General features: G+C 40.5%; 1 protein-coding gene across 2 annotated transcripts in view; it reads left to right on the top strand.

Annotated features, from left to right (window-relative positions):
• Nucleotides 1-23,999, top strand: part of TMTC2 (transmembrane and tetratricopeptide repeat containing 2) — a 367,617-nt gene that overhangs the window by 268,574 nt on the left and 75,044 nt on the right. For both annotated transcript variants that reach the window (XM_019543135.1, XM_019543136.1), the window contains 2 exons: nucleotides 1,213-1,291; nucleotides 18,324-18,445. In XM_019543135.1, the coding sequence (XP_019398680.1) occupies nucleotides 1,213-1,291; nucleotides 18,324-18,445 (201 nt within the window). The remainder of the gene's footprint in view (nucleotides 1-1,212; nucleotides 1,292-18,323; nucleotides 18,446-23,999) is intronic.

Here is a 23,999-nt window from a genome sequence, read left to right as displayed (position 1 = left end):
TCATCGGGGGAGGGGGGACAGCTCCCACCACTGTCACCCTGGGAGGGCATGTGGGGGGCATGTGCCCCCAAATCAGGGTGGGATGGGTAGGCTGTAGGCTGGAGCCAGGGCTGTGCTGGGCTCTTCTTGGCGGAAGGTGGGTAGGGGAGGCGGGCTGCAGCCATCCCAAATTTCGCTATAGTCCTGTTCCCAATGCCACTGCTGCTCACCTGGCACAACCCCAGCTTAACCCCCACCTCCCCCCACATTCCAGGAAGAGCTGGGGTGGCAGCAGTGCTGGGAGCATAGCTATAGTGAAATTTAGGGTGGCTGCATCCCTCTCCATAGCTCCACTCCCAGCACCACTGCCACCTGCTCCGAGGCCAGCCCCTGCCGAGAAGAGCCTGGCGCAGCCCTGACTCCAACCCACAGCTGCAGCCTGCCTTCCCCAATCTGGGGACACCCCCACCCCATGACCTTCCAGGGTGGCAGTGGCTGGAGCCATCCCCTTGATGAGCTGCGGATCTGTCCCTCGTCCCACCTATCCCTGCCCCTTCCCTCCCTCACTACGGAGGGCATTGATGTTCCTCCCCCACACCCCTTCCCTCCCCTTCCACCACAACAGATTTACCAGCTGTACGCTGCTGGGCTCTGCTCCTTGCTGCCTGCTCTAGTTCATGTAATTCAAAAAACAATACACATTGAAGAGTGGGGGAAATGAGAAAAACCTAATTTGGGCATCATTGAATTGAGTCTTCCCCTTTTATTCTCAAAACATATTTTTCAGTGGAGCAAAATTTATACTGGGGTTCTGTTTTATTGGTACTTGTACTAGCAATGACTCTTTATTATTAAGGTACTTATTGTAGCACAATAATGTGAAAAATCCTCTATCTGCAATTTGATATTAATCTGAGTAGTCTGTCAGTCTACAGAATTTTAAATCTATCAGTAAACTAATGAGCTTTTGGGAGTACTAATGTTACATTTTTTCCTCCTAGCGGAAAGAGGTGAACAAGTAGAAATGGTTACGCTTAGTGTCAAAGACCTTCGTATCTTTTGGTGATCTTTTTATAAATGATAAATATGATCTTCCCATTGTATTAGTATTGTAGACTGGGTTTTCTTTTTTTTCATTTGGAGATGGTAGCTTGTATTTAATTGCATGTGAAAGATTGCTTTTCAAATTGGTACTTTAAGAGTGATTTTTCTTGATTCTGTTTTTCATATTAGGATGCACTGATGGTTTACAAGGAAGCAATACAGAAAATGCCAAGACAGTTTGCTCCCCAGAGCTTATACAATATGATGGGTAAGTGCAGTGTAAATATTTCAGAATGGCTCTTCAGGAACTAGGCAGGGTAAAATAAGAGAGTGCTTATCTTAAAATTGAAGTTCAAATTATATAATTAATTATAAAAAATTGCTCAAATAAATCTTAACTCAGGCTTCAGAGTTCAAGTAGCAGCAATAGATGAGCTTGAGAAAATCCAGTAGGTACCTGAGCAGTTACATTCTGAATTTATTTGGCAATGTTCACAGAATCCACTAAGTGTTGCTCATCTAAAAACTTCCTGTCCAATATACAAAAACTTCACATGAGAATAAGACAGCTTTTATTCATAAATGCCCCTAATTTTATTTATTATTGAAATAAATGAGACTGTCTTCGTTTTATGCAATGGGTGATGGATCAAGAAACCACTAAGATTATATAAGGAATATGTTTATTTTTTTTATTACTTACCTTGGAGAGAAATAAGATGTCCTAATGGGCTCACAGTCCAATTTAAATGCTTTATAGTACAGAATTGACTAGAGTATGATCTGTAATAAGGGAGTTCAGTAGCCTCTCGTCTGGGTCTAGCTAATATCCTCTTTTAAAATGGTGCCAGCAATTTTAGTATACTGCAAAATTGCTAATTAAATTGTCTCTTTTCTGAAAGCTAAATTTTGAATATAATTATAAGAATTGTGCATGTAGACTATTGTCACAAAACTGTAAGAGCTTGAAAGGAGATGTACAAAGGTATGTATACAAATATATACAAACTTGTAAGGCAGTATATACATTTCTTAAGTCAATAAATAGACATACTGTGGTGGTATATTTAATTACATGTTTGATGTCACTTTGCCAGTGTGTAGTTTTTGATGAATACTGTAGTCATTTTTCCAGAAAATTGACTGCCAGCATATTAAACTGTATGGCTACAATACTTGAAATCCATACTCTTGTTTCTGGACACATTTTAGTTGATATAAAAAGTCCTGGATGGTTGCTATCAATTTACCAGTTACATGTGTCAGCTTGAATTGATTATCCAATCAAATTTACAAAGAGTCATCATTTTGTTGTGTGAATTGGACATCTGCTTATTATTAATATTCACTAGAAACTTTTGAAGATGGATTGTCATGTATAGATATAGCTTGAGAAGTATGATTGCCCTATTTTGTGTGCAAAAGTTCAAAATCTTAATAAAAATACGATTTCCAATAGCAAAAGTTGCAAAACTATGGCCATTATTGTTTCTGCTCAGACAGTTCTTTCAGTATACAAGAAGTGTGCTACCCTGTCTCCTGAATGGATTTATCCTATAAAACTACTGCTACATATAAAGTACTTTACTGAGTATCCCAAATCTCAAATTTCTTTCAGCTATATATGTAGGCTGAGAGGATTGTTCCTGCTTGCTTTATAAGAACAGTTCACAGAGCCCAACTTCCTCTGTTTCCTAGTAGCTGGATTAATTAAACAAAGCAGGAAAGAAATGCAGAGATCATTTTTGTTTTCTCCCAGGCTTGGCTGCTGCTAGGGTTTGTTCTTCTATTTTGTCCAACATCTTTACTTTAGACATTCATACTTCATTTATTTTCTGGTAGAGTAATAATTAAAGGTCAGCAGAGCTTACTTAAACCCTTGTCAGAAGAATCAGTGTCAGCTGAGAAGCTAGGAAACCATGCCAGGCTGTTGCAGAGCTGCATAGATAAGTACATGTATCCCTAAACTGCATATGTGTCTACCCTTCAGTCATTGCATAGTCTATACTTTAGTCATAGATGCCACCACGTGCCTCGATGGCTTCAAACTAGGTAGCTTAGATGTTGCTACATTTGCAAAGTTGAAAAAATAATAATTGGATGATTAGTAATTGCTGATTTCTGAGATGCCACAGCCCCATTATGACAGTGTTCTGGCTAGCTATTTTAAAGTTTATTCAGGGAGAAGTATACAAGCTGCAGTAAGAGCAGTGTAGATATAATATTAGAATTTTTATGTAATCTAAGAATCTAGATAATATACAGGGCACGGACACACAAGCAAGTTGCCACAAGGAAAATCAGGGTATTTGCAGTTCATCAGTAGATCTTCATAGTTATCCCTGTGCCTGCTCTTATTCCCCACAGTCAATAAAGGTGAAAATGCTGTAGCTTTGCTCTCAATTGAAATAAAGAGAAGACATATTAGTAGATAATTTCTCCAGTTGTTTTCCTCAGCAGCTTCTTCTATGTAGAAATTACTTTGAAATTTACTAATTAAATCTTTTTAAATTTTTTTCATTAATAATTCATTTTAAAAATTGTTTTAATGTTAATTTAATTTCACTTTCTATTTTCACAATAGTGTTTTCCATTGTGAACCATATCTATATAATAACAGAAGTGTGGGTTAACTTCCATTTACTGCAAGATGGATGTGCTCACAGGCAGTTATCACAAAGTATCTTCTGTGCAGTAAACCAGCCCTCATTTACAACCTGGGAATTTTGTTCTTATGCCCATGTCCTTACTTTTATAGGATGTGCTATAGAAAAATACTAAATACTTGCAGCCTGCAGTTCTTTTACTGCACTGTGTATCAATAGGCCAACTGGGATTCATAGATTCATAGATGTAGGGTCGGAAGGGACCTAAGCAGATCTTCAAGTCTGACCCCCTGCCCTGGGCAGGAGAGTATACTGGGCTCATATGACCCCAGCTAAGTAATTATCAAGCCTCCTCTTAAAGACCCCTGAGGTAGGAGCCAGCACCAGTTCCCTTGGAAGTTGGTTCCAGATCCCAGCCATCCTGACTGTGAAGTAGTGCCTTCTAATGTCCAGCCTGAACCTACTCTCAATCAACTTGTGGCCGTTATTACTTGTTACTTCGGGAGGTGCATGGGGGAACAGGGTCTCTACCATTCCCCACTGGTCACCCCTGGTAAGTTTATAGACGTCCACCAGGTCCCCTCTCAGCCTTCTCTTATGAAGGCTAAACAGGTTCAGGTCCCTTAGCCTCTCCTTGTAGGGTATGCCCTGCTGGCCCCGGATCATGCAAGTGGCCTTCTCCTGCACGCTCTTGATACTATCTACATACTTCCTAAAGTGCAGCACCCAGAACTGGACACAGTACTCCAGCTGTGGGCTGACCAGTGTTGCGTAGAGGGGCAGGATCACCTCCTAGGATCTGCTCATAATGCATTTGTGGATACATGATGAGGTGCGATTAGCCCTACTGACCGCATCCTCACATTGGCAGCCCATGTTCATTTTGGAATTGATAATGACTGCAAGATCTCTTTTTGCCACTGTGCTTTTGAGAAGGGAGTTCCCCAGCCTATAGGTCTGCTGCTGGTTCTTCCTCCCCAGGTGCAGCACCTTGCACTTCTCAATATTGAATCCCATCCTATTCTTATTTGCCCACCCCTGTAACCTGTCCAGGTTCAGCTGTATCCTGTCCCTCCCTTCTAGTGTGCCCACCTTGCCCCAAGTCTTGGTGTCATCCACAAATGTAAACAGGGTGCTATTTACCCCCTCATCCAAAGTGCTAATAAAAAAATTGAACAGTGCGGGCCTGAGGACAGAGCCCTGGGGGACTCCACTGCCCACATCCCTCCGGGTCGAATATGACTCATCCACCACTACTCTCTGGGTGTGGCCCCTCAGCCAATTTGTGACCCATCTGACTGTGTAGGCATCAATGCCACAGTCGCCTAGTTTTTTAATTGAGAATGGGGTGGGAGACCGTCTCAAAGGCCTTCCTGAAGTCTAGAAAGTCTATATCCACCATGACACCAGTCACCTGGCCAGAGCACCACGAGTGCTCATAATGCTGTGTGAGGGGCCCCTTGATAACTCCTGCCAGGGATGTTTAAGCCTGTTTTAACATTTAAGCAAAAATAACTAATGTTAGCTACACTGGTATTATTTAATATGTATTCATTTTAGATATGCTTGCCTGCTGCTTACTTACAAAATTGTATCTGAAGAAATATTTGAAGTATATAAACACCTGGAAACTTGAGGGATTGGGATCTGCCAGTGCTCCTATATGTGTAACTGCAGGAACATGATAGTGAGCTGTGCTTGATATCCCCTAGGCCAGGAACAAAAATTACACATAAACCAGTAAGTGATCAGAAACCAGTTCAGATCTGTAAGACAACAGTACTCATAAACCGCTTTCAAAGTGGCCGAAACTGTAGTACCAGACTTAATTGATTTAGGTTAAATCAGCTTATTGAACTTCTGTCCTAGATCCCCTGCAGATTCAGTTTGACTCAGTTGCCCAGCATTACAGGATGCTTTACACTTCCCCCGCAATCCCTACCTGGCAGGCTGGCCTTGGCCCAAGCTGCTCCAGCTGAGCAGGGAAGCATGTTCTAGCCGGGGCTATCCCTGGTGGGGTGCAAATTGGGGCAACCACCCCAGGCCCCATGCTTTGGGGGGCCCTGCAGAGCCAGGTAGAGAGGCCACGGCTGCTGCATTTTGAAGTTTAGCCCACCTTCCCGCCCGGCAAGTTGGACGTTTGTTTGCCTGTTCCAGCTGGAAGTTCCAGCAGCCACCCCTCCCACCACATCCGATGTGCCAAGGCTTTCACTCCCTGGCGTAAGTGTGCCATGGGATGGGGAGGAGGGCCCTGCGCAGGCTGCTTTGCCCTGGCCCCCGTGCCCTGCTGAGGTTGTCTCTGGTTCTAGAGTCCCCCAGCTTCTGGCCTGGGCCATTGCAGGCATGTGACTGCATTTCTGGAATGAAAAATGTGTGAAGATTGAATCAGTTCAGCTCAGGCTTTTTGGCTGTCTATACTTAGCCCTAGAGCAGACAAGGGCACAACCTGGGAATACTCTCAGTACGTGTAGGAAGAGAAGTCCTTCTCTATTTCAAACCTGCTCTGTGTAAGCAAGAATCTCCATTACTAATTATTTAATCTGAGAATACAGTGGGTGTAAGGACAGTCCTCTTCAGATGACTTTGGGATTGATGAATTGTAGACCTTGGCTGCTTATCACCTTTAGTTTGCAGTACTGGATACAGTTTTGCAACTTGAGAAAAATGTTTCATTTACATTGCTTTGCATTGTTAACTCTTATTCCAGCAGTTTATGGAGATTTTTGTGAAGCCGTTTCCCCATATGCTATACATGACATACTCAAGGAGTATAAACAGAAGCGTTCGCTGTTTATACGGAATTAGGATTTGAACTCCAGATCTCTAAGTGCAGTAGCATTAACACTCCAACAGTGCTAAGCCTTTACACCACCTGTTTTCCCCGTTTGCGTTACAGTACTTTCCTGTGCTCACTCCTATTGGCTTTTTCCTCTGGCAAGCCAGAGGTGACTGACTCACTCCTCCATTGTGCCAATCTGCCCTGATGACTCCTTTTTGCTAAAAACCAAAAAAATACGCTTGCATCTTAAACATATAAGGAATGTTTGGCCCAAAGGACCAAGCAATCCATTGCGCTGTGCATTTGCCCCATGGTACAAAAGTCAAGAGATCTGCATCTGATGTTCAAGGTTCATATGTATGAAAACTTGCAATGTAGGTTTTGGTCCTATATCATTGTGATTTATTTGGCCAGGTGTGCAGCAACCAAGCTAAGGGAACCATATGGATTTTTGGCTTTGTACCAAGAGAAAAAAAAACAACTATTCTTTTTTTTCTCCAAAACACAAAACAAATACATATTAAAACTTTGAAATCGAAATAATTATTCAAGATTCCATGTCTTGTTGACTTGGTATGTGTTTTCTCTATGGAATTCATCTTTGATATAAATTAAAAAGTACATACTAAGGTTACAGAGATTAACTTGCTTGGCATTACAACATGCACTACAAAGGCCAGAGCCCAGCTCAGCTGAATTAAATAGGCAATATATTTTGTTTAAAGTTTCAATTAAAACCTAGGGTCAAAAGATAAAATGCTCCCTCTGGGATCTTGAACACTTTAATGCCAATATTAGGATTGCTTAAGAATCAGGGTCTGGTCTATACGTCTTTTGCTTTCCTGGAAATATGATATTGTACAGTTGATTGAATTACATTGCTTTTAAAACCACACCGGCCCACCTGCTACAGTAATTCATCCTTCTGCTAGTTTAGTGGTGTGAAAAGGGGTGATATGGAGTACTTAGGCCTTATTTTAAAAATGCAAAGGTAAAGGCAGGGGTGTCTAAGCAGTGTTCCTCAGCTTGTTGAATGACAAAGTGCTATCAAATGCATACATTCATAGGCATACGCTATTTTTCCTCCATCCATTCCTGCCAACCGGCTGAATATCTATTTTCAAGTGCATTTCTGCTCACCATTTCTTGTGAGTTTCTTCTGTAACTTGCACCTAACACTGTAAACTTTATAACGTGTGTGTATAGTGCGGGTTGAGAAGGAACATCCAGGGCAAAAAAGGAATGGAGAGACTTGTAACCATAAATGAAGGTCCCAGTCAGCCTTTACACATGATGAGCATCTGTCCATATTTAGTACATGTGCCTGGTGAAAAGTTACTGTCATGGCAAATTTTCTTCCATCAATCTAGGAAGTCAGAGATCTTTCTTTCTTGCTCTGCTACACTACACATGAACACAAAAAATGCAGTCTTACTTCAGTGGAAGCCAGGTAAAGAAGAGGGGAAGCCCGATTTTACATCTGGCACGGAGGTTCACTTCAGAAGTCTGAAGGCTTAGCAGACAGGGAAAGAGTTTCTGTTTTGATGATTATAATGTAACTATTACTTTATTTGATTATACTTTTGGGTGGATGTGGCTGTTTGTACAAACCTGTTAATATTGTTAAGGCTTCTATCCCATTTGCCACTTGTTTCCATTAAATGCCTTTTTATTGAATTACTTTTAAATATTGTTTTGGGCTTCAAGAAACACTTTTGTTGGTATAGTTTTACAGTTCATGCTGTGCTAGACTTATTTTTTAAGAGCCAAGGATGATTAATTTGTGAAATGCGTATCCCACGCCAGATAACTTATTTAAAGCATAGTTTCTTGCACTTGTTCGAGATACAGTTGTCAAAACATTGACCATGCTTGTCATGGGGTTTTGCTGGTAATTATTTGCTAACTGTACATTGAAAATATTTTTTCTCTAAATGTAAGTGAGTGGAAAACAGTATAACAGAGGTACTAAAAATGTAGCTCCACTCTAATGGAAGGAAAAGTTTTTCTTCCATTCTTCTATCCAATTCCTTTACCTATGAGTCTTCATAGGTTACTGTAGTTGATATTCTCTGCACACAGCAAAATATCAACTTTGGGCTGACGGAAACTTCTCGGGGATTTTGTTTTTGTTTTGGGATTCTTGTTACCATACTCAGACTAAACACAGAGGTTATAGTAATGGATTGCTAAAGGGACTGGGACTACAACAGTCTCAGGATTTTCGTTCACACTTTTCCCTTTTTGACAATTGATCTCTACTGCCTTGTAAAATAATTCAGTTTTTTCACATGAACAGTATTCTGGAAAGAATAAGACAGTAGGCCTGCCTTGCACACATTTTTTGATATAATGGGAGTCTGAATAAAACTAATAATATAACCATAAGATTTCCAGACCAAAATGTAGTCACGTGCCTAAACAAGGCTACAGGGACACCAATTAGATGTGGCCCTAGTGTTAAGTACTTTTGGCTAGAGCACTTTGGAATGAAATACACTTTTCTGGTACAATATCAGTGTTTAACTCTTTAATGCTGACTAAAAACCTTTAACATGAAATTAAGTAATATGAAAGGTGAGAGATCGATTCACTTAATATTTTTGCAATCTTAGTCATTCTGTCTGTTCTCTCCTTCCTTGCTGTTCATTATACATTTGTCTGAAAGTAAAAATCAAATCACTTTTCTCAAATGAGGTCGCTGTTTGTCAATGACTTCTGTTACTTGGAGGCCTCCAGTGAAAGAATATGATTATGCCCTGAAATTCCTTATTGGAATTGACTGACTTTAGATTTTCATTTATTACCCCTTTTAAGCTTTACAAATATAAAAAAATAGATTTGCCTTCTAAATAACTCCAAGATTCTATTCTGATTGGCTAGTAGACTCATTCTCAATAAATGTGACCACCTTCAGTCTATCAAAATAGCATCTACAATACTCTGCATTCTGAGCAATTATAAATCACAGTGTTCTGTGACAAAAGAAAAATCCTTTTTCTGTATCCTATACTGGATGCACCAGTGATTTCAGAGGAGCTTTGATTCAGAATTTGCTTATTACTATCTGTTTTGTATTACACTGAAACAGTGCATCAAGCTAGCTATGCTCTTAGTTTTATTACTTGCATGCATATACTCCTTGTGCAGTAAAAGTCTATGCATTATGTTCTGCAAAGTTGTGTTATCAGTATAATAATCAAGAATACAAAATGTACAGAGCATTTTCAATAGGTGTTGTTTTCCTAGCTCTGTTTCCTTATTCTATTATATTTTGAATTCCATTTTTGGCATTGCAATGTCCAATAGATTGTTCTGAGATTTTGTTAAACAAATTTGTTAGCAGTCAATTCTTGTGTCAGATTATAAGCTCTTTAACAATGCTGCAGAGGAAGAATAAAAAGGCAGATTGTAATGCATCTCTTCTTACTATAGATAATATATATCTTCATTTGTCTTTTTGCATCTCCATCTCCAGGGGTTCCACTACCCAAGAAAGACTGAAGTCAATGATCAAAAGCATATGTGAATGTGGCATCTATTGAAAAACAATCCTGTTACGTTCATAGTCCCATAGTATCCCCTCATCAATAAACCTAACATGTTCTCCTCAAGGAGGTGGCCTTTGCTTAGGTTGTTCAGATTTCTGGCTGTCTTAGTATTAAAAAAAATAACAGCATTATTTGTGGTATGTTTGAAAAGTTCTTGTATCTGTCTGAAGCAAAGTTGACCTTGTGATATACAGATCTATTCTTTATAAACATATCAGAAATAAACACAGGTGAACTTAATCTAGAACAGAATAACTTTTGGTGCAGTGGTAGACAATAAATTTTGGGTGAAGGGCCACTTAATGAGTTTATTGGTGAGCTTTCCAGGGTTGCATGGGTTGCCCTGCCCCCTGACAGTTGCCCTGCCCCTGGTCACTACCATGGGACCGGAAGTCCCACCCCTAACCACTGACCTTTGCCAGTGGAAGTCCTTCTCCTTGCCCCTTCCCAGAAATACTCCTTTGGGGAGGAGGGGGGATTGCCATCTTAGAACCAGAAAAAAAAACCAACTCCTACACTAAAGGTCAAACACCTACTATAACATATTTTAATTTCATTACCAAAATTATTTTTGTTATGATTTGTGTTTGCATACGGTATATAGAGGTGATTGCATAATAACTCAGAAATAAAGTCTTAGTCTTGTATAGGGGGTGTGGCTGTATGTGTGTGTGTATGGTGGGGTGTGGGTGTGTGTATGGTGGAGTGTGAGGGGTGTGTGTGTGGGGGTGGTTTGTGAGGGGGTTTAGCTGTATGTGGGAGGCATAGAGTATGTTGGGGGGTGTATTAGTGGGCAGTTGTGGGGGCAGGGTGTGGGTGTGCTGCATTTGTGGGGTGTGAGGGAGGGTGGGAGGTATGGGCCTCCCCCACACTCCTCCCCTCCCATGGTGCAGCAGCAGGCAAGGTGCTCATTCCTGGCACAGGTGATGGTGCCCAATGGCACATGGCTCTGGCCAGCACTGCACATCGCAGTGAGGAACGTAGCCCCCACCAGGGCATCTCAATCGCTGGCACTCCCTGCCATGCATGCACAGTCCTTGCACCTACGCAGCACGGGAGGGAAGCCCTGCGCATTGGAGCCAGCTACCTTTCCTGGCCCCTGCTGTGAAAGAAGTCAGTTCCAATGTGTGGGGCTTCCCTCCCACCACCCCACATGAATGCAGGGCCTGCACATGCACGATGGAGAGCACTGGTGGTGGAGATGGCCCAGTGGGGGCTGCACCCCACGCTGCAATGTGGAGTGCTGGCTGGAGCTGCACAACTGTCCTGAGTGCTCCAGTGTGCTGCTGCTGCTGCTGCATGCCAGGGCTGCATGCCGTAGGGGAACTGTGGGGGGGCCCATACCCCTCCATCCTCCCTCACACCCACAAGTTGCCCACCCAAGCTCCGCACTGTAACCAGCCCCATGCTCCAAGCTCCCGCCCAGCTGTAGCTCCACTCCTGCCCCCACCACTTCCCTAACTGCTGCCTGGAGGGAGAGTGATGCCAGGGAAGTTGATAAAGTATGTGGTGGCTGCAGCTGCAGCAGCAGCAGCCTTGCCTGGAAGCTGCCTGCTGGCTGGGCTGGGCCCTTCCACCCATGTGTGTATACATGGGCACCTCGCCCCCATCCTCAGAAAGGCTGGGCAGGGTACAATTCATTGGTGGACACCATGGGCTGGATGAAAGTGTCTGGTGGGCCAGATCCAGCCCATGGGCTATATTTTGCCTGCCCCTGTTCTAGTCCCTCCTCTTTCATAGTAAATGGGTGCCCAATTTTGTTGTTTTCCACAGTGTTTAGGAAAATTACACCTTGTGGGTTTTTTGTTTTGTTTTCTTTTGTTTTCTTGGATTCTAAGTATGAACACCTTATTTCATTACGTTATAAAGTAATGGATGATGATGATATGGAGCCACCTTATTTTTTCCATTTTTCTTTCACAACTAATCATTCTCTTATTGTCTTCTTTTCAGATTACCGCTTTAATGTTGAGTCATTGCTAGCTACTTACTCTGTGATGATTTAAGTGTTATTTTCCTGCTTATATTTTAAAATGGCTACCCATACTGCATGGTGATATTTCAATCCCAAGAGCTTTGATGGGGTTTACAAAAATGAAAGTACTGGCTTTTGGAATGGTAGTAGAAATCCTGGGGTTGACCTTTTCTCTGTTGCTCTAAAGAAAACCAATTTTAAATTTCATTCATTAAATCTAGGCAAAGGATATATTTTATCTATTATGCAGGCCTTGGTAGTGAGCACTAAAGGAAGCAGTGGTTAAAAAAGCCTGTATATGTTGTTTTAGATACTGCATCACTCTACACCATCTTGTTAAATGGCAGCTGCCTTTGATTAATTCAGTCATTTAAACCAATCACTTACCAATGTAGGTTGATTTAGAAGTGGGTATAATAAAAAAAACAACAAACCCAACTGAATAACTTCTTCCAGTATTTGAAACATGTTGTACAAATAGATTACCCCTTATTTTATTTTATTTTATTGTATTTTCCCTGTGTTAGGTGAGGTGTTTTAGATGTCCTATGAGATGTGGCTTCCAGTGCTTTCAGGTCTGAAATTGACAGAACATTAAATACAAGAATTGAATAACTGTTCCACAAAAAAACTTGCTTAATCAAAGTCTTATTTGATGTTGATGTTTTACTTTAGTCCCATATCAACAGTATATGCAAACTTGCATGTAAGTAGATCCTTTCAGTGTAAAAATTAATGAAAGCCTGGGATCACCCATCAGCTGAATCAAGGTCTAGTTTCCTTTTTATGTATTTTTTCTTCCCTTTTTTGTATATGAGGTGTCTTATAATATGGTCTTCCTTACCTGAATGTTTTTTTTCTTCTAAGCTATTATAAACTATTGCATCAAAGCAGGGACTAATACTGTTGAACTTCATACATTTTAGAAATTACATTAACAAATTGATATGTTAGGTTTTTTGGTTTTTTTACCTTTTTATTGTTTTACTACGAGGACTTCAAAGCACTTTACAAATTAATGTAAACTTAATTCAGACTAGGTAAATGATGCAATTAGTAAGTGCTAGTGTAAATGGAAAAGAGAGTTTCCATTCAGCAATGTCTCTTCACAATGGGTACTCTAATAAGCCTTCTATTAATGCATCATTAATACAAATGTACAATAATAAGGATAAACTTTACTCAGTTTATTTGAAATGTTTTGCCATAGCAAACAAAGTTGATATGCATCATATCCTAATGATATATTGCGTATCGCTTATGTACATGTATGTGCAAGTATGTGTGAATATATTTTTGTGTCTGTGTATAGCAATGCAATAGAATAACAAAAATGTACCTCATACAGGAAAAGTTTTTATTTGATGTGCTTCACTTTAACCAAGAAAATTGCTATATTGATTGAATACACATTTTGTAATTTTGGAGATGGCTAAGCCTCTGCATCTTTGCTTAATGTGAAATGATTTTTTTTAGCATCAAGAATTCTAAATCTTTCAATAAAGAGATTTATAGTAGTAGCACTCTTACAAACCTTCATTCAACTGTAGTGGCATGGTAAAAAGCTATTATAAGCAATTAGAACCTGGAGAGTTATAGGCAGAAAACACAGTTTCCTTAAAAGCCCTTGAATGTGGCCAGCAACAAAGGGTGATTTTAAAATCTTCTAAAAAGCTTCTTTTGTGGACAGCTTGACATTCAGGTCAATCAATTCATAGCTGAACTTCTGGGTACCCTCCAAGCTTAAAGTACCCTCCAAAAGGAGGTCATTTTATCTGGCTATGCTACGAAATATTTGATTTCTAAAAACCCTGCAGCAGTTTAATCTGCCTAACTTTCTTTCAAGATTATATTTCTCAGTTCAGTTCCTGTTGTTAGAATTCACCATGAGAATTTTTTGTTTCTGACAAGTTGTATCTTTCCATAAGAGTTTAGAGATATGTCCTCTGGCATCTCTAAACCAATAAAAGTAGATGCCAGGGAGGGTAATGAATAGGGGATAGATCACTTTCTATGGGTGCCTTGAGATGCTTTCAAGGGTGCCTCAGGGTACTATACAATGTTAGCACTGTTAGATGTGAAAACCAAATTCACAAGATAAACCCAGAGATTTCAAATCCAAAGCATGAACAACATTTTAACCTGTTGTGTTCTTTTTGAGATCTTTGCCAACAGAATAATTTATCTGTTGCTTTTCTTTAGCCAAAAAACACCATAATTAAGAGCTGGCATTTTCTGTGAGGTGTCTCAAGCCTGTCGGGTGGTGCCTCATGTCTGACAAGGTTGAGAACCACTTCTCTACATATATCCAGTCCAGTGCTATCTATCAAAAGCATCTACCCCAGCCAGTATCAAGGACAGTATACTGGGCCAGCTGGACCATTGGTCTGACCCAGTATGGTACTTTTTATGTTCTAAAGTTTGGAAAGTACCTAGTTTATGTCAGTAGTATGAGGATATTCTAAATGGCATTGGTAGAATTGTCTCTTGAGTTTGGTAGCTCTTCCCTTTTTATGACCCAGTTTTCAGTTGCTTAGAACATTGCCAAACTAACTTTTTGAGTTGAAATTCTACCCTTTTTTGTAAAACTATCCATTCACCTGGTTCAGGCATTTCCACGAATGTGACTATTAGGGGAAGAAAAGGAATCAAAGTCTAGGCAAGGAAAATAAGAGTCACCAGAATTGCTTTGATTTGTTTTGTTTTGGTGCAGGAAGGGGTTTAATGTCATAGGTCCCCCATGCTTTGGAGAGAGAACTTACAGTTTAGTTGGGGCAGATGGAGTGGCCTACATCCTTTTATCGTCTTGGTGCCCAAATTTAGACTAATTTGACATTAAAAAAACCCCAGAACCCTGTAGTTGGAATATGCTTGATGGAGAATTTTTTTTTTTTTTTTTTTTTTTTTGACATATTATCAGCTGAATTTCTTCTGGCTCCCATTTATTCATCAAGCTGGTTTTTCCATATAAACTGCAACTCTGGGTGGCTGTGGGTTAGGTAAGAGTCAGAGTTTAGGCACCTTATAGAGTACTTTATGAGTACATCTACATGTGCAATTAATGCAAAGCAATAAACTCCAGCACAATATCGCGCCAGAGTTAATTGCTTCTGGGTGCCACGTTTACATATGTACCTGCAGCATGTTGAGCTGGGTCAGAGCAGCCTGATTGGCAGTGGGGTCTGGGCGGGGAGTCAGCCTGGCAGCCTGGGGCTGCTCTGATCTGACTCATTGTCCTGCTGAGCGGCTGGCTGGGGCATGAGGGTGCTTCATTGTAGGGCTATCTGGTAAACAGCTCCCACACTGAAGCACCCTTATGCCCCAGCCAGCCCCATCAACATCTGCATTTGCATTGCTGTACAGTAAATAACGCTGCCGCAGGATAGTACTTGTATTTATAAGTACTAAACTAAGGCAGTGTTTATTTGTTTACTGAAATCTAATAGGGCTGCATGTGTAGACACAGAGACTTTACTGCAGAGCTAATTAGGCAAATCTGCTGTAAAGTCTCAGATAGATATGCCCTCCCTAGGATTTCCCCAGCTCCCTCTTCCTATGTACCTGGGGTGACATCAGTCATCCCATCAGGCTTCTAGTGGGGTTTTTTTCGCTTAACCAATTAATTTGAAAAATCTAGTTAAAGAGCACTTGGAAGGGCTGGATGGTCTCCATCCACAGGTGCTAAAGGAACTGGCCAGTGTCATTGCTGAGCCACTGGCACAGCTGTTTGAGGTCTCATGGTGCTCCAGACAGGTCCCTGAGGACTGGAAAAAGGCCAACGTGTTGCCCATTTTTAAGAAGGGGAGAAGGGAGGAGCCAGGTAACTTTAGGCCGGTCATTCTTACCTCTCTCCCTGGGAAATACTAGAAAAAATCATCAACGAGTGTATTTGTGAAAGCCCAGCAGGGGAAATGATGCTGAAAGGAAACCAGCACAGGTTCGTCACGGGTAGATCCTGCCTGACAAACATTATAGTCTTTTATGACCAGGTCACATACTGCCTTGACACAGGAGCAGAGGTCGATGTCATTTATCTGGATTTTAGGAAGGCCTTTGACACAGTTTCGCATCCTAGTCTCATAGGGAAGCTAACAGGCTGTGGAGTGGATGCCTACAAAGTCAGGTGGGTGGCTAACTGGATTAGGGACTGCACCCAGAGAGCGGTGGTTGATGGGTCATTCTCAGCCTGGAAGGAGGTGGGGTCCCACAGGGTTTGGTCCTTGGACCAGTGTTATTTAATATCTTCATCAGCAATTTGGATGAGGGTATGGTGAACGCTCTCTCCAAGTTCATGAATGATACCAAATTATGGGGCAAAGTGAATTCATGAGAGGGCAGGGAGCAGTTACAGGCTGACCTGGACAGGTTAGATCAAAGCATGGAATGTAATAGGATGTAATTCAACAAAGATAAAAGCAAGGTACTCCACCTAGGAAGAAGGAATCCCCAGCACACCTAGAGGTTGGGGGATGTCCTCCTCAGCAGCTCAGAGGCTGAGAGAGACCTTGGAGTCATAGTTGACTCCAAGATGAACGTGAGCCAGCAATGTAACAAGGCCATCAACAAAGCCTTGTGTATTAGCAGATGCATGACCAACAGATTGAGGAAGATGATGCTCCCCCTCTATGCGGCATTGGTCTGGCCGCAGTTGGAGTACTGTGTCCAGTTTTGTGAGTCGCACTTCAAGAGGGATATAGAGGATCTGGGGAGAGTTCAGGGGAGGGCCACTCACATGATTAGTGGTCTCCATGAAAGACCCTATGAGGAGAAGTTGAAAGATCTGGATGTCTTCAATCTATACAAAAGACAGCTGAGGGGTGACCTTGTAGCTGCCTATAAATTTATCAGGGGAGTACAGCAGAGAATTGGGGATGTACTGTTTACCAGAGCACCCCAGAGAGTAACTAAGAATAATGGGTGCAAACTAGTGGAGAGTAGATTTAGGTTAGACATTAGAACGAAATTTGTTACAATAAGGGTGGCCAGAATCTGGAATGGGCTTCCAAGAGAGGTGGCGCTATCAACTAACTTGGAGGTCTTCAAGAAGAGGCTAGATAGACACCTGGCTGGGGTCATCTGACCTCAGTCCTCTTTCCTGCCTGGGGCAGGGGATTGGACACGATGATCCATTGGGTCCCTTCCAACTCTATAATCTATGAACATGGCCCAGTTGGCTAATTAAGCTAGTGGGTCTGCTTTCCCCTACTTACGTAACAAAAAGCTAGATTTCTTGTTTCCAGTAAACAGAAGGGTGGGTTCTAGACAAAGGGTCTAAACAAAGGAGCTTTCCTGCTGCAACATTTTTTTTAAGACTGAGAAATAGACAAGGTACAACAAAGCAAACATGCATTAAACCTGGTCACATTCAAACTAGAACACTATTTTACAGCAACATAAAACTAGAACACTTTCCAGTATAAAATGCTTATATGTTTTGTGTGAAAATAGAAAAATACATAATCATTTATTTTGAAGGGAGATTATATGGGTCAGCTTATTCAACTGTTGAAAATCTTATCTTATTATAATTATTGGTATATTTAGAAAACACTCTATGTAAATCCAGAGGAGTATTCTGAAAGCTGCCATGCTTCATGGCTTTGAAAGATTCAGTTTGATTGTCCCTTCAAATGGATTCTTCTACAGTACATTAAATGCATTTTTCAAAAACTTCAAGATTACAACCGTCTGTCCCATAGTGCATGGTTCTTTTACTTCTATCATTCTGTCGCTGTCCTTGTACATTTTCTTCCTGAGTCTTTCAGAACAAAGGATTTTACTTTAAAAAGTTTGTCAGGTTTTGATCATTTCTCACTGGTTCACTTCCCAAAACCTCACCAAGTTCAAATCAGATTAAAGCATTGATGCTTTTATTCAGTGATGGCAGGGAACAAGACTCAGCAATGGCTGTGTTAATTTTTTTTTAAGATTCTCTCCCCTTATTCTTATATAGTTTTAGAACTATTAACCTCTTTCAGGTTGTTTTTTTTACTTTTGGGGGTTTTTTTTAATAGTATAATCTCAGTGTGTTATGGTTTAGCACAAACACATTTTGTATTTTCACTGACAGTCACGCTGTGTAATGTAGACTGACTGAAAAGAAATAGCTTTTGCACAGTAGATGTGATATAAATGTGGCTACTTCAGAAATTTGACTGATATGAGCAGCTGGGGTTCTCACTTTCAGCTCCTTTCTGACAAGACTTTCATCTTCAATGTGCCTATAATGCTGTTTCTATCACTCAGGTATCCATGAGGTTGAGTGTTTTCCATTTTGCAAGTATTCAAAGTAGTCTGTTATCTTAGAAATCTTTGTCTATATGCTAAGTGGATACACAATACATTGACAAAAATCCTACGTCCCCTGACTAATTTGTTTTACTCTGTAGGTGAAGCCTATATGAGACTGAGCAAGCTGCCTGAAGCAGAACACTGGTATGTGGAGTCACTGCGGTCCAAGGACGATCACATCCCAGCACACCTTACATATGGGAAACTTCTAGCTCTTACGGTAAGTGAATCAGCAGCATCAGAGAGTAAATTCAAAAGTTCTATGGGCAGGGCATTCTTGGGGTAGAAATTGATATTATACCTATTATGCTCATGTTTCGGTAGTAGCCTCCTATGCATTCAGGTTGTCCTGGGAGAGTCGCTGTATGTACAGACATTCAAGAGTTTTCTCCCAGGGGTAAATGGGCACTCCATGGTAAAAATAGGCACTCCAGGAGTGCAAACATGGGAACAAGCAGGGTTAAATTACTCCCAGGAGAGTTCCTTCTGGGACAGCAAATGTTTGTACATGTCATGTACATATATTCTCAGAAGAGAACATAGTCCTCCAGCTTCTTCCCCTTCTCTTCAAGGAGACAGTGTATTGCTTGCTGGACTCTGCTGCTCCAGAACACTTCCTCTTCACAATCTTGGCATTGTGCTGAATGGAAATGTAGGCTGACCATGGGTAGTTTGGGATAGCCAGTCAGAATTGCCCTATACACTGCTGTGATCTGTTGTCAGAGGCAGACTAATGAAGCCTGCAGAGCATGATGAGATGTATGTACCGGGTCCCTCCCAGCTTCAGTGTCATATTACAAGCTTTCCACTCTTCAGGACTTCATCACAGAAATACACAAGAGCAAACCGGGGAATATTTTCCCAGGTTCTTTGAATGTGTGTATGCAGCCAGTATCTTCCAATTAAGAACATTAACATACGGCAAAAGCATCCAAGTCTCACAAGACTTCTTTATATAGGGAAGGAAATGTAAGTAGTAGTAAAGGGAAAGGCAAAGAAATATAAGTTTGTAAGTAGTGGTAAAGGGAGCAATGAGGACAAAAAGCCAGACTGCTTTTAAGATACAGCTATCTACCTTTATGGAAGGTATGCTATGACATGGTGCATGCAACAGCAGGGACTGGGACTTGATGATGCAGAAATTTCTTTCTAGTCTTGTGCTTCTGAACCACTGTATCTACTTAAATTGACATGTAATAAGAATAAGTTAATTTACGGTAATCAGTTAAGATAGCAAATGACCCTATTAATATTAAAACTATACATTAGCATACATGTCAACTTTCAGATAATGATTTTGCAAACATTCTTGAGGTTTTTTTTCCTTTGGTATTTTAGAACAGTACCTTCATTTTACAGAATGAACATCTGAGAGACAGAAATTAAGCACTTTTCCTGAAGTCATGCAGCAACTCCAGTAGCAGAGCTAGGAGCTGACTCCCATTTACTTGTCTCATGTTGCACCTACTTCTACCCTTTGTTTTTTTTGTGGAAGCCATGTTGGTCTAAGGATGTAGGCAGGAAAGTTTTTTTGGTTAGATGTGATATCTTTTATTATACAAAGTGAGCAGTTGGAAAAAAGGTTTTTTGCAAGCTTTCAGATTCAGTCACTCTTCTTCACGCAGAGGAAGTTTGCTGTTCTGAGACTCCAAGGAATGAACTTTTATCGTCTTTCATTCCTTGGAATCTCAGAACAGCAGAGACTTCCTATGCCTGAAGAAGGGTGTTTGTACCTGAAAGCTTGCAGAGACTTTTTTTCTAACTACTCAGTTAGTGTAATAAAAGATACCACATTTAACCAAAGAACCTTACCTGCCTCTATCCTTTAGTAGCAGCTTTCCCAGGATGGTGTTCCTGGCAAAGCCTTAAGTAACCCTTTTTTACATTCTCAGAGTTGGAGTTGCCATAATATGACTTCAATGGACTTTTTTTTCCAGCTGTATTCATGTCATGTCATCAAATTTTCATGTCTTAAAACACACTATCTTGTTGTTCCAATATAATTCAGGCATACTTTCTGAGATAGGACTGTAGTGTATTGCTAACTTTTTGTCTCCCTGCCCTGGATTTTCTCTTCTTTTTCCTGATAAATTTGCTCCATATTTTTGCTTGTCTTTCTGTTCTCCTCCTTCACTTTTTTCCTTTTATTCCATTTGCTTCCTCTGGGCTTTTCTCTCCAAAATGATGTTTCTCTGTTACTTTTGTTTGTCATGTGGAATGGCACTTTTATTGACAAGTTTCCTTTTTAAAACTGTTGCTGTTATTTTGCCCTGTTAGACTCCTCAATCTTCTGGCTTTATTCTAAACGTGCATACCACCATCTCCGTTTCACCCATCTTCATGAATATTCTCTGCCCCAATCTTTAGGCAAAGGACATTTGGTTACAGTCTAAATAAAATAATGAATTTACAAGATAGAATTTAATTCAACCACATCTGCACCTGTGATATTCCTGCTTAAGATGCATGGAATTGTAAGGAGCAAATAATTTAATTATGGAAGTGCAGAGATGAGCGATGCAAGTGAAAGCAAAAATAAAAAGAAGTAACCATTTTGAAGGTTATGAAAAGCTGTTGCTTCAATGTTTGACAGAGCCATCAAGGCTCTGGATTAGCGTTTTTAGCTTGAAATACAATAGAGTTGAACTCTTAATGTCATCACGCTGTCTGTTGCTTTCGCTCCACAGGACTGTAATTTTTCACTCTAATCCTCAATTTCAGATATAATTTCTCACATGCTGATATGTACATGAACATGCTGACCCCATCCACGTAATATTAAACTCCAAAAAGAATATACAATAGAATTTCCCTGTGCACCTTCTTTTTTCTGGCATGGTTTTCCACGTTCTGCACCTGAGAGGTTGAATTTTTTGCTTGCATTTTAGAAGCATTTTTTTTATGAGACACATTCTAGTTTACTAGAACACATAGAAGGGGATTGGATGCATTCTTTCTATTAGAATCCAAATCTCTTCTTTTTTTAAAAAAATTCCCCCCCACCTCTTCCTTTTTTCTTAAATATACTTTTAGGGTGGTTGATTAATTGGAATATAAGATCTGGGCTGCCTTGCAAATGCCATGAAAAAGTTCCTACCACTTTGTATATAGCTTAATTCCTTCTAAATTATGAGAACTGGCCACAGGGAACTTCAGGTTTGTCCTCTGGTCCTGAAAGTATTTCATTTTACAGACTCAGGCTTCTGGATTGGTAGTATGCCCTTACCACGGGGAAAAACTGAAAACAAGTAAATATGCACAAAACTTTTTAGTGGTATTTAAAAATGTACATTTCTACAGGTAATTAAACATGAGACATCTCTGAGGTGGACTGTCTCTCCAGGATCTGCTCTATATTCAGAAAAGAATGTGAATCATTAACAAAAATGAAAGAAGCTATTTTCAACCTTGAGATTTGAATTATTCACCAGGAAGATAATCCATAGGCCAGTGAAATACTCAGCCTTTGCTCTTTACACACATGCTCTCTGCCTATTTCCATCAAAGTTGATTTCATCATTCCTTAAAGTCCTTTGTTTTACTGTCACTTCTTGTCATTATACAGTCAGTGCAGTGCATATGGAAGCAGCTCAAATTTATTCCTTTTACAGCAAAATAAGGCAGAAAATACACGTATTTTTTTAACCCTTCCAGAATATAATTTACGTAATGCTCCAGAAGGTAAGTAACAAGACACTATTTAACTGATGTTCTAGTTAGAGCTGGGAGAAGATTTTCAGAAAAGAATGTTTAATCCCTGAAAAATGCACAAATTATCTGAGAATTTACATCATTTCTGCCTCATTTTTTCAGTCAAAAATTGGCGTTGAAATGTTCTGGTTTTCCAGTTTCAAACCTTTTTTGGTTTTTTTTGTTTTTTGTTTTTTGTTTTTTTTTTAAATCCGTGTCTGGTCACAAATTATTTAGAAATGAAGTATTTTAACACCATTTTTTTTTAGTGACTAAAACATCAGTTATTTGTACAGCTTTAGACTACAACTTAGGCTCACTTTTTCATATGGATAGTTGAGGCTTTTTTAAGTCATTCAAATTCAGTCATTAATTGTTCAGTATTGGGACTGATTTATGGCCTAATAATGGGAAAGGAGCTTAATATATTTTACTGGATTTCCTACAGACATCAGTATCTTCCAGGATTGCTGTATGGAGCAGGGTTTTGGCAATAGAACAGGAAGTCTTTTACCTCTATGTTGATAATTTAGTTTGCCCCGGTTAGGTTTTACAGCTTTCTGGGGCACATCCAGATGTGCACGGACATTGGTTCCCCAGCGATAAGTAGCAGCGGGGTGAAAGCCTGTGCTACGCACACTTTGGCACGTGGCAAGTTGCCCCAGGTAGCGGGGGGGAAAGTGGGGCCCTGGGCTGGCCCCAGCAGCCTTACCTGGGGTCCTCCTGGGACTGAAGCTGCGGCAATTCTGCCGTGCAGAGCCTGGGTGGCAGCCACAGTGCCGCTACGAGAGGCCTGGCTTTGCTTTTCAGCAGTGTGAACTGGCTGAGCATGCATTGCACCGGTTTCCAAAAAAACCCCTCGGTGCAACACATGCTCGAGCAGCACCCCCTTCCAGCATGGAGAGCACCAGACTGTTCAGTATGTGGCGCTGCATAAGTGTTTGCAGTGCCACACACCTCACAACTGCGCTCATCTGGATGTGCCGCTGGTGGTTCAGTGGCTTAAGTGAAATGTGAAATTGAAATTAATCTTTAGATTCCCTTGGGATTGAGTGAAGATAGAAACTGGAGTTTCTCCACTAGGAAAAACAAATTTTCTCCACTAGCCTGTCCACTAGGAAAAATAAATTTCAGGCCATGGTTACCTTTAGGCACATTCTTCATTTGAAGTTTGCTACCTAGAGCTATTGCCTTGAATAGAATGAACAGTTTTGAGACAACAGAAAAAGGGCAAGGAGTTAGTAAATGATGGGGTATATTATTGGGGGTTGTTTCTAATTTATTTATTCAAATATTTGGAAAAATGTACTTTTTTGTACACATCTCTTTTTCTTTCATACTAGTCGCATTTTGCTTGAACTTAAATCTTTCGCAGTCCTTTTTTGTAACTTACAGTAAAATGAATGTTAAGATGAGTGCTAGGAAATATTTTTGGATGTTATCAGATTTATTATGAAAGAGATGGGGGGTAGGAGATTAAAAGGGGAATAACACCGGAGGTGACCAATGATGTGGGAAGAAAACTTTCCTTGACCAGCGAGTTAAAAGAAGACACACCTTAGCCAAACTTCTAGGTACAAGCCAAAGGTAGTTGTACCATACAAAGCACTAGTTGTAAAATAAAAACTGTAAAGTGCACAAATTCAGTAATGTTTTATTTCCTGACTTAAACTGCAGTAGTGGCCTAATTTTAACCCCACGATTTCTGCTGCCAGTATTAGCACTTAGTAACAGCAGTGTGACTTGATTAATTTATTTCCATAGTGCCAATCCTTGGCTGTTGAACCAGCTTCTTATACCTTCTGTTTTCCTCTGCTTGTTAGCAACTCTTAGGATTATAGGAGTGGCAAGCCTTTGCCTAGTGTGTTGACATTTGCAAAATTTTTGCTAATTACTTCAGGCTATGATTTCCTAACCTACACTGGAAATATTTATAGTTTTGAAAACAAAGGAATATAGGCAAAATAGTATGCTAAAGTATTGGATTGCTAAATTTGCTCATTGTCTAGACTCTGAGGTCCCAGAGGGGAGGGGAGCCAGATGTCCAAGGAGAGTGGTTGCTCCTTAAGGGGGCGATCCTCCAA

The sequence above is a fragment of the Crocodylus porosus genome, unplaced genomic scaffold (assembly GCF_001723895.1).
Source record: "Crocodylus porosus isolate Cpor-Errol unplaced genomic scaffold, CroPor_comp1, whole genome shotgun sequence".
Taxonomy (NCBI): Eukaryota; Metazoa; Chordata; order Crocodylia; family Crocodylidae; genus Crocodylus; species Crocodylus porosus.
This window is presented reverse-complemented; position numbering and strand designations above follow the sequence as displayed.